Raw genomic sequence first — 17,574 nt, forward strand, 5'->3', positions numbered from 1 at the left:
TACCGTATTCGACATAATAAGCACCCACAGCGATATTTGCTAATATATTGGCTAGTGAACAATCCCAATTAGCACCCCTTCAGATTGATCAATGTACAAAAGACTTATTTATTCGTGTATAATACGCAGTTGTGTGTTATATGCACCCTTAATTATGGGCAGTTAAATTCTGGAAAAATATATCTGTCGTATAGTACATTTCAGGCTGTCAGCATTAACCACAAAATTTATCTTTCAACTCTGTTTTTTTCACCAAAACAATATTCTAATAAGAGCACCCTATTTCTAAATTTGAGAGCACCCAGTGCACTTATTATGTCGAATACGGTATATCAAGTTTAACATGCAGGGAATAACATAATCAAACCCATGATAATGCATTGGGATGATAAGCAAAAGGCTGTATGTGTTGATTGCTCAGGATGGCTATCCACACAGATCATAGAGATTGATAATTGTGAACTAAATATTGATCAATTATCGGTAAATATCAGAGAAATATCCATTGAGTAAATACGCCAACAAAATTGCTTAAGAAATCAACATATTTCATCCTACTGGTGAGTGGTGGCACAATTATGCAGTGATTACTTTGTAGAAATTTGAAGTATAACAAAAACAGTTACTTTCTATCTTCAGCAATTACATTATTGACAATAACAAGTCTGTTTTGGTAAATCTAAATTTATTTCATCACAATAGTTCATGTAAGGTATTATCGATGACACAATTTTCACATCAATAATCGTTAATATTTCTTCCCATAATGATAATTCCGATTGTCAATCTTTTTTGCCAGCCCTGTTGATTACTAGTAGTAGTACATGCTGAAGTAAATTAGGACAGATTGGTAGGCAAGTACTTTTTTATGAAATGCTCCAAAGTTTTGTGGAGAATTTATTTCTAGTAGGAGCATGCTGTAGAGGTAATTAATGTCTGCAAATCTAACAAATGTAAGGAGACAAGTATGGAAGTATGTTACATATTTTAATCATTACCTTATCACAAATGCTATGAACTAATATATAGTACCTTCAATCATGTTTAACACCGGACAGCCAAGGCCATCAGCATATAACAGTCCTACAAAAATTCTTATCAAAAGTCTGTGGCTAAATGTACAAAATTCTGGAATAAATTCTGCAGTAAAAACATAACCATGCCCTCCCTTAAAAAAATTTATACAAACTCATATTCACTCTATAAAATTTTTAATCTCTTGCATTTATAGTCAGGTGTATGTATTCATAACTTAATACCACAAGAACGTTTAAATGTGAGACATTGATTTCAAATTTTGTTTTATTATAGGATTCATATTTTGTATGTTTTATTTGCATGTTAAATTTTTGGGTATCATTCAAGTGAAAACTTTGAAAGTAAAGCTTGAAAATAATGAAAATTCGTGTATTGCTTATCAATAGTGGCAAATTCAGCGATTTGTCTGCAATACTGTGGTAAGTTACATTTTCTGCAAATCTTTCCGCAATCGCAGAATTCATCTTTGGCTGATGTAAGAAGAATGTCTACTAAATTAACATTAACATATATATACTTATATACTACAGTCTGCAATGACAAGTGTAACTTCAAGTATGACACATAGATCCTTGAGAAGTGATATGACTCAGCAAAATTTGTCCTGACATTCACAGTCCTTTCATCATTTATCTCCAGTGCATATCGTCCTAGACGTAGTGAAGCAAAAATTTATGAATAACTCCCTTAAGTCTAATGAAATTTCAGGACTGCAAATTCATCGATCGCGAAAGCAGGTAACCACAACAAAAACAATCCTTCACTTATTATTGCTAGATAAGTTACACCGACTGTGACCATAGTCTCTGCACCGACATACCATTAATAAACTGGCAACTAAAGACGACGATAATTTTGTCGAGGTGGCAAACTCAAATGTCAACCTAATCTGCACACCTCATGCTGACACTGATAATCGGAATGTTAGGTTGATTATGATACAAACGTCAACTGTTATGGTGTTGTATCAGCAGTTATCGGCGAATTTCCAGCTCAGATAATTCATGTTTCTAGCTTAGCTAATATTCATGATGATATTCTAAATCGACATTTTGTTTGAGGCGTTACCTGTCGTTGGTTCCAAATCATACGGCTCCCATAACCTAATCATCACCGTTGATCGGCATGTCCCTCAAGATTTACCCTGGGGAGGGTTAGCTCGCGTAAATTGTCGGCTTAGAACAAGTCATGATCACTCATCCGCATCCACTTCCGCAATAAACAAAAACGGTCGTGCCACTGTATCTAACACGGTATGTGATTGGCTATTTCGGACGAAAGAGCAAGTACAGACTAATTGACTGGGTGTTTAACAACCTTCACCTTTCGAGTTGACATATGGCGGGAAATAGCACATGCAGTACCTGCGTAGATTTGGAAGTGAATCGATCTTCCGTGTTTATAGTTGCTGGCCACTTGACAGTGCATTTAACCTACAGATTAGCGGCATGATAGGTCAAGCGAAGATCTCATCCTTTTTCAGCCCGAAGAACGCTAAGAGGTCAGCAGACACTGCCATAGACCAGGTGAGGGGTATTATAATTAGTCGAATACGGTATGTCGACTTGCCCTCAAACTGTTTGCCACGTTATCTGATTTAAATGGACAAAAATACTTTGGGGAGCACCTTTAGAATACAGTACCACAACTTCTCGTGAGGACGGTCTCGATCTGCCGTAGGTCACATGTCTCAAAGACAAGCAACCAGTTAATGTGAGAATCCGTCAGACGCGAACTCGCAACCTTCGGATTGTTAGCCCAACAGCTAACCGACTCGGCCACATCCACACTGTGAAACAAAGTTCAAATTTACCTAGTCATGCCTAAGATGTTACGGAACTGAGCGAAAAGGGTCAAATAGTGACTGACACTTACGAAGGTTACGGGTAGGCATGGTGTCTTGTGACTTTAGTCTATCGACACTTACGAGTGATCCCGAGGAATGATCCAATATGGCGCAAACTGAAAATGGCTCCAGACGTCAGACGTCAGACGTCGAACTCGCTAGTATGCATGAATGACATGGTATTTAATAATTCGTCGGGTGGATTTTGCGACAGAAAAGTGTTGTAGGGAACACTGTAAGGATGATGTGGATAATAGTAAGGAACGAGGGAGGCATTTGCATGTCTAGTGACGACACAACAGTGAGTTTGCTTTTGAATCAGTACTGAAAAAATGTAGCAAGTGAAAGTGGCTTGTGTGAATGTTTCAGGACAGTTTCCAGTAGCCAAAGTATTTGACACAAAACCATTTCATTCTCCACAGGGCTTGGCGTATTCAGTGACATTTCGTGTAGAGATGATAGATCACGGGGAGGAGCTTATGCACACTTGATGACCCCTGACTTCACAGTGCATTGTTTTGCCAGTGTATCTGGCAACAAAATACTACAAATTACGTCATAGGGTATTGTCACGTGTTTGAAAAGTTTGTGGTACTGTATTCTAAAGGTAGGCCTGTCAGGCTAATCGTTTTTGAAACTGCTAGCCTGACTGGCTTGTTATTTCTGACCTTCCTAACGAGTCAGTAACTCTGATCATTCAGTTTCATATCTGCAAAGACGTTTACTAGTAAGTCTTACTTTGACTTTGATTGTAAAACGTCTGTGCCTAGTCATTGCATCCCTTAGTAAACACAAGCATTCTGATTGGATAAAATGAATACCGGACGTCAAACAGCCAATCAGCAGTAGTGTTTCACGACTCATCCTTCTGGTAATAGTCACGTTCATGGATGTAGCTCAGTCGGTTAGCTGTCGGGCTAACAATCCGAGGGTCATGAGTTGCGTCCGACGGATTCTCACAAGAATTTGTTTGTCTTTGTGACATGTGACCTTTGGCAGTACTGTGGTACTGTAGTCTAAAGGTGCTCTGCCTGACAAATTTCACTAGCCACGGGCTATTGGCTGGCAGTTGTTTAGAGTCTTTCTATTTTTGACAAAAATGGTTTGTTAAGGCTAAAACTTATTATGCTTAGGATGGGTGGCAGAGTCGACTAAGGTGCCACAATTCGCTGTGCAGAGTTGCGTCCCTTGGGCATGCCAGAAACCTATGATTGAGGGTTTGAGTCACGGTTAAAATTCCAGTTCTCCTCGATTATGTTTCTAGGTTAGTCAGCACCTGTGCTCGTGGGTTTAACCAAAGTGGTAAATGTCCGAGACCTGCATCACTTCGTGCTTTCCTCTCACATTAAGCTAACACACCTTTGAGAACTGTTCAAAGAGATATTAACTCGCACTTATGCTAGAACCATGTTTCAGTTGATGCTGGCTATTGTAACACATTACATACAGTAAACTACGTTTATAACGAACACACTTATAACAAACTTACGGATATAACAAACTGTTCTTTTGGTCCGAGCCATTTCCCATTTTATCATACAAAGTTGATGGATACATATATGGATGTATAATGAACACGCTCATAACAATATAACGGATATAGCAAATACACCTTGTGGTCCCGTGTACTCTGTCAATGATAATGTTTAAGTGTATAACGAACTGTTAATCCCTGACCTGAGCTCCTCACATGTCACTGATCTGCCTATCAAAACTGTTCAAAGCGTCAATAAGTAATTGAAGGCAATTGATTTACTCTTAAAGGGGAAGTGTACACGCAAAAATCACGTTCTTTCTTTTTCTAAACAAAACGCAATTTTAGAATTAGTTAGTATCTGTGTTTGGAAAATATAAACTCATTTTTTTCACAGTGAAAGTAGGAAGCTAGTGTGAAAATGATATGCCGTTATGAGGCCTTCGTTTTTTGAGCTAAACAGGCCTGAGTTATCCCCCTTAGATTATGACGTAATTGGTGCCAATTCAACTGGGTCCCTGTCTATTCTCAACGCAAAAGATATCAGGTACCAGTTTGCGGTAAAACAACATGGCCTACGACACACTCCGGCGCAGTGGTGACTCAGCTAGAGACACACCTGTACCTACACCACGTGAAGCGGCTCTAACAAAGCATGATGACGTCATAATGTTTATCAATTGGCACCAATGACGTTACATTGCAAGTGGCATAAGCCATGGTGTTTTTGTTATGGAAATAGAACACTCGGTAAATGTGAAAAATATAAATCGTTTTAATGCAAAAAATATGTTAATTAATTGTGATATTTTTATATTTTTGTCTATGACACTACTAGGTTAACACTTTTAATGTGGAAAAAGTACAAGAAAAATAGGTTCATTTCCGTGTGAACTTGCCCTTTAAGTATTGACACCTTGTCCTCAAATTACACCCTCATTTAACAACAGTAACACAGTGATTGAAGTGGCTATATTCTGTACTGTACCTGTACAGTACTCACTTTTGTTATTTATCGAGTAACATGATGTCAAATGACTTGATAAAAGATGTCTGATGGTCAAAATGTGTTTAACATGTATAAAGAACGACGGATATAACAAACTAAAGTTGGTGGTCCTTTGAGTTTGTTATAACCGTAGTTTATTGTAATTATATTCAGTGTTCTGACAGATCATATCGTGCGAGCGTGGGAAGTGATAGAGAAACACGATTTTATTTCAGGATTGTAGAAAATACTCAGTAAGTGGGGCTTTACCTCTATATATATTTTAGTTTGATGGAACGAACAGTAGCCTCACTGACCATTAATTAGACCAAATCAAATTATATTATTGTTGATTTGTTCTACTGTATGTCACCTTTCAGTCAGTTTCCAAAATACATTAGTAGCTGTAGAAAAATAAGCTTATTATGTTCTTTATACTGAAATAATGAATTCATGGATATATGTAACCATAGTTCTGACTTCAGTGAAAATATGTGTAATGAAATACACTATGAAGCAAATACGATTCATATCACAAATATTGGGTAATGAATACGAATACAATAACAAATCAGCAGTTGATGTATTATTTGTTATATTCAGTGAATCAAAAGAAACAGAATTTTTATTTCCCCCCCCCCCCCCCCCCCGGCATATAATGCGGGGGGATATAGCAGTCTGTCCGTCGTCATTTCCTCTTCCAAGGCAGAACTCAGAAAACTATTCAGTGTATTTGATCGATGCTTGGCAAATCTATCAGTCACATACTGAAGTGGTGCCTTCTGATATTTTGGGATTTTTTTGAATTTTTTTTTGTTGAATTTTTTGAAATTTTATGGAAAAATCCCATTGGGGATGGGGTTCGTTTCCGGGGCAGAACTCGAAAACCATTAAGTATATTCGATCAAAACTTGGAAAATGTATCAGTCACATGCTAAAGTGGTGCCTTTTGCTATTTTGTAATTTTTAAAAATCTTTATGGAAAGAAGTAGGACAAGGACACGATTGCTAGTTTCACGGATAATTTTGCGCGACTTGTTTTTGGAGAGTATTTTCAAAGTTTGAAAAGAATTGTTTCTATTTACAGTATCTAATTTAGTTATTGTTTCTTGTAATTTGTCATTTGTTTGTATAAAAAAAACCACAGAAACACACTTGTTTTACTTTCCATTTCATATGGATGCGACCATGGTGGATCTTTTGTGGGTAAACAATGTATGCTTCTTCAAGAACATTCAACTCTTGACTCATTACATACAGAATTGCACATTTACTTGTGGTTACTTTACAGACAGCTGCCGGGGGGATATATCATCTTTCTGATGACTCTTGTTTTGACATGGTTTGTTCATTATCATGATAATTAGTATATTTATATTTTTATATACTGCACTTATCCAGGTACTATCTGCTCAAATAGCAAATGACCAGTGACCACATTACTGTCAATTTAAATATAAGACTAGAGTGTTGTCTTTGAAGAAATCTATGCATATATGGATATTTTTAGATACAGGGTATGTAAATGCACATGATTGCATATTTATGAATATTCAATTCAAGTGGCCACGAATAACAAATTCAATTCATGAATGGATACGGTTCGATTCACTGAATACATGAGTGAATCGTAACAGCCCTAGTGTACAGCTAAGAAGCGACCTTTTTTGTGGCTAAATGTGACTTAAAACTATGATTGGCGTCCTAAATTCATCTACAGCTCATAAGGTGGCTACGTAAAACTAAACATAACTGGCAACAAAATTTGTTTGAGATATATGTTGGCTCCCTAACAAACAAACAGACGTAAAGGGTTGGTGTACTCTGATAACACTGTTCTGTAATATCACTTCAAATTAATAAGCAACAATATTGGCATTTCAGAACACTCCCCCAAAGAAGAATAAACCAGACAGCATTCCAGCTGGTAAGGAAGAGGTCTCACCAAGCTCACAGACTTTGTCTCCAGATCAACACAAGAAAATAGAAGAAAACCGGATAACGGCGCTAGCCAAAATCCATGCCAAGAAAACCTCAGGCCTTGTTGTCAATGTTGGGAAAACATGGCGGAAGGCTTTGGAGCCTGAATTTTCTAAGACCTACTTTCTTGAGGTGAAATATGCACTGGTCAAATTTACAAAACTAGTCAGAATGGGAGCGAGGATTAGAGTTGGTCCCCAACAACCTATGCTGGCCGTAAGACGCGACTTAGTGGATCGGGTGGTCAGGCTTGGTGATTTGGTTGATTGTGTGTCATCTTACCCTAATGGCATAGATTGTTGCTCACAATATCAATCACTGGATTGTCAGGTCCATACTGTCATCAGGCTGAAGGGGTGTAATTGTAGCCTAGTGGTTAATGCATTTGCTCATCACGCCGAAGATCCGGGTTCGATTCCCCACATGGGTACAATGTGTGAAGCTCATTTCTGGTGTCCCCTGCTGTGATATTGCTGGAATATTGCTAACCGTGACGTAAAACCATATTCATTCAATCACTCATAAAGCTTAAAAATTTGCTAAGTATGACGTTAAAGAACACAAACACAACTCCACGCACGCACGCACGCACACAAACACACACACAAACACACACACTTGATTGACTTTTATTGCATCCCAGGATTTTGAGGGATCTCTGACTGACCATTTTGTAATTTGCATCCCCAGCTGAGTGAGTTTGTTCAGAAAGAGCGAAGCAAGTCTACCATCTACCCGCCGGTAGATCAGGTGTTTAGCTGGACCCAAACCTCGGACATTGATCAGGTAAGGTGGTCTGTCCTAGCTGGAGAACCAAAGGAAACAAGTACAACTTTTACTCTTTGATATTTTGAGAGCAAACTCCACAACAATGCTATCCCATAGTGTCATCAGGTCACTCTATACATGTGTCAAGCAGAGCTACAGACAAGCATAGTATTTGCATAAAATCCCTCTCCTCCCCCCCACATTTTTTTTATTCAAAACCCAATTACTTTCAATTAACTTACGTACAGAAACGCATGCATTAAATGAAAAACTCAGATGTATAAAACAGCTCTCGTAAATTACCCAATAAAGCTTTTTAGCATGCGTGCAAAAGAGCTAATTTCCGAAACACAATTACGAGATGATTTACTTTCCGAGTCAAGCCTATATATTAAGAACAGTTATATACATCCAAAACATTATTTCATTTTTTCAAAAACTTAAGATGTTCATTAATTTTGGGAAAAACCCAATAGAGTGATGAATAGTTGAGTGAAAAAATATAGGTTACCCAATGAAAAATGTAATAACCCAATTAAAATAGAAACCCAAGAGTAAAAACTCCATTGCTCAAAAAGTTATCTGGAGCTCTGTGTCAAGTCAGTAGTATTCTCAATCATGATATGATGACTACCTTTAATCCGAGAGTCCCTTGAAGATTCGAGTCGAGAATACGTATTACAGGAGACTACGCTTGTCGTAAGAAGCAACTAATGGGATCGGGTGGTCAGGCTCGATGACTTGATTGATGCATGTCATCATATTCCAGTTGCGTAGATTGATGCTCATGATGCCAATGACTGAATTATAGACTCAGTTATTTAGAGACCATCGACATATAGCTGGAATATTGCTGAATGCAGTGTTCAACAACAAACAAACATACGATAGTCGGAGATATGTTCTACGTCACAGTGTCCTGTGTTAGCTGTGAAGGTGTAATGTCCGAGCTATGTCTTGCATGACCTTGATTGTAGCATTCTGTTTGCTGTATAGGTGAAGGTCGTGATACTAGGACAGGACCCGTACCATGGACCCAAGCAGGCACATGGTGGGTTCTTGGCTCATTTATGAAAGTAAATGAATAAAGAGATATAGTCTTGTTTTAACTCTAGGATACTGTTGTTATGAAAGTAATGTGTCTCTAGGATACTGTTGTTATCAATCAAGTGTATGTACTCTAGGATACTGTTGTTATCAATCGAGTTAATGTACTCTAGGATACTGTTGTTATCAATCAAGTTGATGTTATCTAGGGTTCTGTTGTTATCAATCAAGTTGATGTTCTCTAGGATACTGTTGTTATCAATCAAGTTGATGTACTTTAGGATACTGTTATGAATCAAGTTGATGTACTCTGGGATACTGTTGTTATCAATCAAGTTGATGTACTCTAGGATACTGTTGTTATCAATCAAGTTGATGTACTCTAGGATACTGTTGTTATCAATCAAGTTGATGTACTCTAGGATACTGTTATCAATCAAGTTGATGTACTCTAGGATACTGTTATCAATCAAGTTGATGTACTCTAGGATACTGTTGTTATCAATCAAGTTGATGTACTCTAGGATACTGTTGTTATCAATCAAGTTGATGTACTCTAGGATGCTGTTGTTATCAATCAAGTTGATGTACTCTAGGATACTGTTGTTATCAATCAAGTTGATGTACTCTAGGATACTGTTATCAATCAAGTTGATGTACTCTAGGATACTGTTGTTATCAATCAAGTTGATGTACTCTAGGATACTGTTGTTATCAATCAAGTTGATGTACTCTAGGATGCTGTTGTTATCAATCAAGTTGATGTACTCTAGGATACTGTTGTTATCAATCAAGTTGATGTACTCTAGGATACTGTTGTTATCAATCAAGTTGATGTAATCTAGGATACTGTTATGAATCAAGTTGATGTACTCTAGGATACTGTTGTTATCAATCAAGTTGATGTAATCTAGGATACTGTTGTTATCAATCAAATTGATGTACTCTAGGATACTGTTGTTATCAATCAAGTTGATGTACTCTAGGATACTGTTGTTATGAATCAAGTTGATGTACTCTAGGATACTGTTGTTATCAATCAAGTTGATGTACTCTAGGATACTGTTGTTATCAATCAAGTTGATTTACTCTAGGATACTCTTGTTATCAATCAAATTGATGTATCCTAGGATACTGTTGTTATCAATCAAATTGATGTACTCTAGGATACTGTTGTCATCTATCAAGATATTATGTTAAGATAATGTAATTTATCAAGTTGATACTTTGCTAAGACATTGTTGTTATCAGTACAGGTGATATGACCAGTGCGATATATTACTCTGATATTTTCGTCTTCTTCCAGGCCTGTGTTTTAGTGTACAACAAGGGGTCCCACCTCCACCCAGGTCAGAAATAGTATTTCATATTGCTCTAATTATTATGTGCATTACATTTTAAGGGCTGTTTTTGCTTTTATTCCCCCTGGTAGATAATGCAGGGTGGAAAATAGCATAGTAGCAATCAGTCTGTTGGTTCACACTCCATCACAGAATTGATCACATCCATCAATCAGGTCATAGAACTGATCACATCCATCAATCAGGTCATAGAACTGATTACATCCATCCATCAGGTCATAGAACTGATCACATCCATCAATCAGGTTATAGAACTGATCACATCCATCGATCAGGTCATAGAACTGATCACTTCCATCGATCAGGTCATAGAACTGATCACATCCATCAATCAGGTCGACCACTGCTGTCTGATGTTGTTTTGCATGGAAACAAGTTGGACTTTGACTCAGTTCGGAGTGAGGGCTCAAAATCTGTCCTCTATTTCTTCTTGCAACTTAACACAGCTGTCCACCAGAATGGGCACTGGTGTTTTGAATAGGGACCTCAAATGTTTGGATATCTTTTGGCATTTCCATGGAAATACGTGGAACTTATGCCATTATTTATGTTCTGGTGGGGAACGTTTATGGAGCAGAACTCAAAAACCTTTCATGAATTCATCATGAATTGGTGCACATACATCAATCAGTAGTGAACTGGGGCCTTTTGCTAATTAGGGACATTTCATGGTGGCCTAAAACTAAGTAGAGGTTGGGTTGTTGCTGCAGAACTCAAAATCTGTTCCTAGTTACAAAAATTTGCAAACACAGCAACCAAATGTTGAACTCGTGTCTTTTGTAAGACAATTGGTAAGGACAGTGTTATTGTTGTTAATCCATTCCTACATGTCACTCACTCACTCACTCACTCACTCACTCACTCACTCTTTGTTCACGACCGCCTCCGTGATCTAGTGGTAGAGCGTCTGCCCGGAGAGAGGAAAGTCCGGAGTTCAATCCCCGGCCGCGTCATACCAAAAGACTTTAAAAGATGGTACTTGTTGTTACCCTGTCTGGTGCTCGGCATTAAGGGGCTAAAACAAGGACTGGTTGGCTCGGAGTCAGTATACTGTGTCTGAGTGGGGTATTCATGTTAAACTGCGGCATGGTATCTCAGTGGGCTAACACTATAAATCGGCATCGGTTCGGACTAGCACAAGCAGCCACACACATGTGCATGCACGTCGCTATATAAGTACAATAATCTTGGACGTGACGTTAAACCCCATTTCACCTCACCTCACCTCACCTCACCTCACCTCACCTCACCTCTTTGTTCACAGCCTGGTGAACATGTACAAGGAGCTCGCGAACGACATCGATGGTTTCGAGCACCCGGGCCACGGCACCCTCAATGGCTGGGCCAGACAAGGTGAGCAGCAGACTGGACCACTTGTTGAAGCAGGCTGGGACCACTTGTTGAAGCAGGCTGGCACCACTTGTCTGAAGCAGGCTGGGACCACTTGTTGAAGCAGGGTGGGACTACTTGTCTGAAGCAGGCTGGGACCACTTGTTGAAGCAGGCTGGGACCACTTGTCTGAAGCAGGCTGGGACCACTTGTCTGAAGCAGGCTGGCACCACTTGTCTGAAGCAGGTTGGGACCACTTGTCAAAAGCAGGCTGGGACCACTTGTTGAAGCAGGCTGGGACCACTTGTTGAAGCAGGCTGGGACCACTGTCTGAAGCAGGCTGGCACCACTTGTCTGAAGCAGGCTGGGACCACTTGTCTGAAGCAGGCTGGGACCACTTGTCTGAAGCAGGCTGGGACCACTTGTCTGAAGCAGGCTGGGACCACTTGTTGAAGCAGGCTGGCACCACTTGTCTGAAGCAGGCTGGGACCACTTGTTGAAGCAGGCTGGCACCACTTGTCAAAAGCAGGCTGGGACCACTTGTTGAAGCAGGCTGGGACCACTTGTTGAAGCAGGCTGGCACCACTTGTCTGAAGCAGGCTGGGACCACTTGTTGAAGCAGGCTGGCACCACTTGTCAAAAGCAGGCTGGGACCACTTGTTGAAGCAGGCTGGGACCACTTGTTGAAGCAGGCTGGCACCACTTGTCTGAAGCAGGCTGGGACCACTTGTTGAAGCAGGCTGGGACCACTTGTTGAAGCAGGCTGGGACCACTTGTTGAAGCAGGCTGGGAACACTTGTTGAAGCAGGCTGGGACCACTTGTTGAAGCAGCCTAGGCCACTTGACTGTAGCTTGAGTCAACCAAACTTGATTTCAATCTTCTCCACTTTAACTGATAATACTCAACATGTTCAGATTTAAGTTCTACGGGTGGTGCAGTGTTAGACTCTATTCCCCACTCAGGTACACTGTGCCCATTACTGTATCCCTGGCATGTTATAGCTGGAATAACCCTAGAAGTGCTATAAAACCCAGCTCACTCGCTGTAGCATCTGTTAAAATAATTAGCCCCCGCCCCAACGAAGTTGGCGAGGGATATAGAAATGGGTTCCATCCGTGTGTGTGTGCGTGTGTGCATCCCGAAATCCTTTGCGGAGCATAACTCTGTTTAATATTTCTCTACGAAACTTTGCATGTCTATCAGACTCATGCTTAACTGGTGCCTTTTGCTATTTAGGAATTTCATCAATTTTTATTTTTTACGTTTCCATGGCAACAAGTTGGACTTAGGTTCTATAAGGGTGCTGTTCGTTTCCGGAGCGTAACTCAAAAACCTTTATATCCTTTCTTACAAAACTTTGCATGTCTACTAGGCACTTACTGAACTGGTGCCTTTTGCTATTTAGGAATTTTATAAGTTTTATTTTTTCACATTTCCATGGCAATAAGTTGGACTTAGGTTCTCTAGGGTAGAGTTTGTTTCCGGAGCATAACTCAAAACCCATTCAATACTTTCCAACAAAAACTGTGCATGTTTACCAGACACATACTGGACTGGTGCCTCTTGCTATTTAGGAATTTTAGAAATTTATATTTTTCCTGTTTCCCTGGCAATAAGTTGGACTTAGGTTCTACAGGGGTGGTGTTCGTTTCCAGAGTGTAACTCAAAAACCGTTAAATACTTTCTTACAAAACTTTGCATGTCTACGAAGCACATACTGAACTGGTGCCTTTTGATATATAGCACTTTTAGAATTTTTTATTGTTACCTGGTTTGGGACCATAACGTGTTAAAATGGGCGGGGGATATAGATGACTTTGTCAACTATATGCTTGTTTTCCTTGTCTCTATCAAACTGCTCTGTATGATGCAAAACCTCCCTCCATCCTCTCTCCATCACCATCCTCCCTGTCTGTAGGTGTGCTGCTCCTCAATGCCTGTCTGACCGTGCGGGCCCACAACGCCAACTCCCACGCCGGCAAGGGCTGGGAGAAGTTCACTGACGCCGTCATCTCCTGGCTCAACAAAAATGGGGAGGGGATCGTCTTCATGCTGTGGGGAGCCTACGCCCAGAAGAAGGGGGCCTGCATTGACAAGGTACTATCGTTTCTAAGGCCATTTGGTTTCTTATCTAGTTCAAGATCTTGATAAACGCCACAATGGACTTACTAGCAGGCATCCATATACTTGAACAGATTAAAAAATCTTTTGTATGTATGTTTTTATAAACTTCAAATATCTTTTACACAATTGTTGGGACTGAAATGCAGTATGGAAGAACATTATGTTCACTCAACCAATAAGTTCAGTTGCAAATATTCCATCTTTCCGAGGCAAGGGAGTTTAAAAATTAAGTTACCTCTCTTTTCTTACAAGGCTGAAGTTGAGTTACTCTATCATAGCGCCACCAGTGGCTATTAAGAGTAATGTCCCTTCTTTGTCCCTTCTATTGACCAATCAGATTCTACCTCTCGTATTACTTAATATCTAATATTGTTATGTAATGGCTCTTGCCTTGTGATGCAACAAGTCACGTGAGCACCTTGATTTAATACAAGAAAAGATTTGGAGAATATCCGTCAACACCCCGTTTATGGTATACAGGCTTTGCAAATCCTGCAATTGAGTGAAATCTGCATGGCAGTTTATGAACCAGATGTCAGTTTTGTTACGCGATTTTGATTGGACTGTGTATAGACTCGTTAATTCAGCCAAAACAACGCTGAAATTTCAGTCTAGTTCTGCAAGGGTGGAAATAGGTTTTTTTAACAATTGACATCGGAACAGAGCAGTTGTTTCCCTCGGTCAGGATCAGCGGATTATCTCCCGTATCCTGAAACACTCGACTTCCAAAGGTTTCACCTAAGTGGGGAACTTCTATGACCTGCACAGCCATGATGGCAGGGGCTTTCCTCACTCACTCACTCACTCACTCACTCACTCACTCAGCCGTGATGGCAGGGGCTTTCCTCCAACATCAAACTCACTCACTCACTCACTCACTCAGCCATGATGGCAGGGGCTTTCCTCCAACATCAAACTCACTCACTCACTCACTCTCACTCACTCACTCCCGAAGGTTTCACCAAAGTGGGGAACGTCTATGACCTGCACAGCCATGATGGCAGGGGCTTTCTTCCAACATCTCTCTCACTCACTCACTAAACTCACTCACTCACTCACTCACTCACTCACTCACTCACTCTGGATTGTCTGGTCCAGACTCGATTATTTACAGACCGCCGTCATATAGCTGGAATATTGCTGAGTGCGGCGTCAAACAACAAACCAACCAACTCACTCACTCTAACCTTAGCCTATGACAGCCCATATATAAGGAGTAATATCTACTGAGACCGTTCAACAAGGTCAAGTTCAAGGTGAAGGACTCAAACATGTTTAGCACAAACTGTTGTAAGATTAACGAGTGTATTTGTTGTAAGATTAACAAAGTCATGTATTTTTTGTATGTCTTAACAACTTGTTTGTTTTGTTGTGCTATTAACAATTGTGTAATTGTTTCAGAAACGGCATCATATCCTAAAGGCTGTCCATCCGTCCCCACTTTCCGCGCACAGGGGGTTCTTCGGATGCAAGCACTTCTCCCAGTGTAACTCGCTGCTGAAACAGCAGGGCAAGACACCCATTGACTGGGGGAGGCTCCCCAGGGAGTAGAGAAGTCCAAAGAATGAGGAACATGCAAACAAATCGGTTTTACTTCATTATTATCAAATACACGACTGCAGATACTGAAAAAGAGGTGTAGGTGTAGGTGTGTTTGTTATTTCAAAATTGTTTGCACAGGAAAAGTGTCAATTTTGTTTTGATTTGTTTTTATTTGTAACAATTTAGTCTAAGTATTCTCCGCTCACACTGCCATGCTATTCTGTGTTATTATGAGTATACCACATGGTTATACCATACATTCTGTGTTCGCTGTATGTATTTGATAGTAGAGGGACTAATCAGGAGACTTATTGATGATTTTGTTATACTTGGAACCAAACTGAAAAATTCAATTCAATCATATTTTAAGTTACTGTTTGAATGTTTTTGACCGAGGAGCCTTGAGCGGGGCATATTTGATAGGAAGATCATTTTATGATGTGAAGGACTAACTTTCAACGAATTCAGGATTCAGTGCTCCACAGTCCAATTTTCTCAGAGATGCTTTTTGATTGGATGATATTTAGCTACTGAGCTGCCTCGACCTCTATATGGATATCAGCACACACACAAATCCATTCACGGAGGAATTTCGAAACTGTTCAAACTGATTTTCTGTATTGTTTTGGTCATGTTCAGATATGAAATAGAAAATGAAAAAATGCTAAATTTCACATAGCAATGATAGTACAATAGTGACGTCCCTGTTGAAACAGTGTGGCTGTGTTGTTCAGGACTCTCTAAATACTCTTGCATACAGAGAGAACATCTGGGTAGAATAGGTCTTCAGCAACCCATGCTTGCTGTAAATGGTGACTATGCTTGTCGTAAGAATGGACTAACAGAATCGAGTGGTCCGGCTCACTGACTTGGTTGATGCATGTCATCCAGCCCAATTGCGTAGATCGATGCTCTTGATATCAATCACTGAATTGTCTGGTCCAGACTTGATTACTTACAGACTGCCGTCATATAGCTGGAATATTGCTGAGTGCAGCATTACACAACATAGCAACCAACCAACAACAACCAATTGCGTTGATCGATGCTCATGATGTCAATCACTAGATTGTCTGGTCCACACTCGATTATTTACAAACCATCGTCATATGGCTGGAATATTGGTGAGTGGCTTAATAAACAAACAATCTTGCATACACAATAGTCTGCCATGTCATCATCACCCTACCCCCCACCCCCCATCCCCCATGTATACGTGCTGCTCCTGCTGCTGGGGGGTTGCCCTGTGTGAGTGAGTGAGTGAGTGAGTCTGACATCCTCCTTGGGTACCACCACTACTGTGTTCATGTATATATGTGTTGTGAAAGATCTGGGCAACACCTCGGCAGCCGGAGTTAGACGCCTCCATGCACGGCATTAAATAGGTGTTAGCTGTTATTAAATCAATCCTCCAATATGATCTATGTAACATCTGTCACTTACATTCGAGTGGGGGATCAAGTGGTGTTTTACAACATTGACATTTGTGTTCATTCTCGTGCTCTGCTATTGTATATGGATAAGACATTTTTGTGTAGTAGCTAACCTGGTCATTTTCCATGGTGACCAGGTATATCAAGAATCAAACAGCCCAGGAGCAGGGTTAAGGTGAGCTGTCATCATATTAGACACTTTAGCACTATAAGGCTTAAAGATATAAAAGACTTGGTTCTCAGGCAATGTTTTTTGAAAAAATAGTGCAGGCGGTGTCTTTTTGGGGGGGGTCTTTTTTTTTTGGTTGTTCAAACATGTATATTACCAAACAGACACTTGTGTAACCAAATAAACAGTTGTGTACAATCAACCTAGGAAAGGGCCTCCCTACGTAAATGTATTTACTTGATGAGAAAAATACTGGAATACAGTATTTGACTACCATTGCCCTTTGAATTATTAATGATTTTTTTGTTTTTTGTTTTCTTTAAAAATGGAAATAAAAATGAAACATGCGGCAAACATTATGATGATGCGAGCGGAGCCTGAGAACGAAGACTATTATTTTTTTAGCCTAAGACAGCACATTTGAGGTTACTTGGCTAAAAGGAACCTAACATCAAACAGGAAGTATTTTGTAAA

The 17,574-nt window shown here is 39.9% G+C and overlaps 1 protein-coding gene across 1 annotated transcript; it reads left to right on the plus strand.

The window, feature by feature from the left end:
• Positions 1–2,386: 2,386 nt before the first annotated feature.
• On the plus strand, positions 2,387–17,215 carry LOC139452673 (uracil-DNA glycosylase-like). Its single transcript, XM_071234217.1, has 8 exons — positions 2,387–2,564; positions 7,231–7,458; positions 8,017–8,112; positions 9,091–9,145; positions 10,448–10,490; positions 11,767–11,855; positions 13,751–13,929; positions 15,358–17,215. Exons 1-8 carry the CDS (start codon positions 2,394–2,396, stop codon positions 15,505–15,507), a joined length of 1,011 nt encoding a protein of 336 aa, XP_071090318.1. The 5' UTR covers positions 2,387–2,393; the 3' UTR covers positions 15,508–17,215.
• The last annotated feature ends 359 nt before the right edge of the window (positions 17,216–17,574 follow it).

The sequence above is a fragment of the Haliotis cracherodii genome, unplaced genomic scaffold (assembly GCF_022045235.1).
Source record: "Haliotis cracherodii isolate W230 unplaced genomic scaffold, xgHalCrac1.p SCAF_9, whole genome shotgun sequence".
Classification (NCBI taxonomy): Eukaryota; Metazoa; Mollusca; class Gastropoda; order Lepetellida; family Haliotidae; genus Haliotis; species Haliotis cracherodii.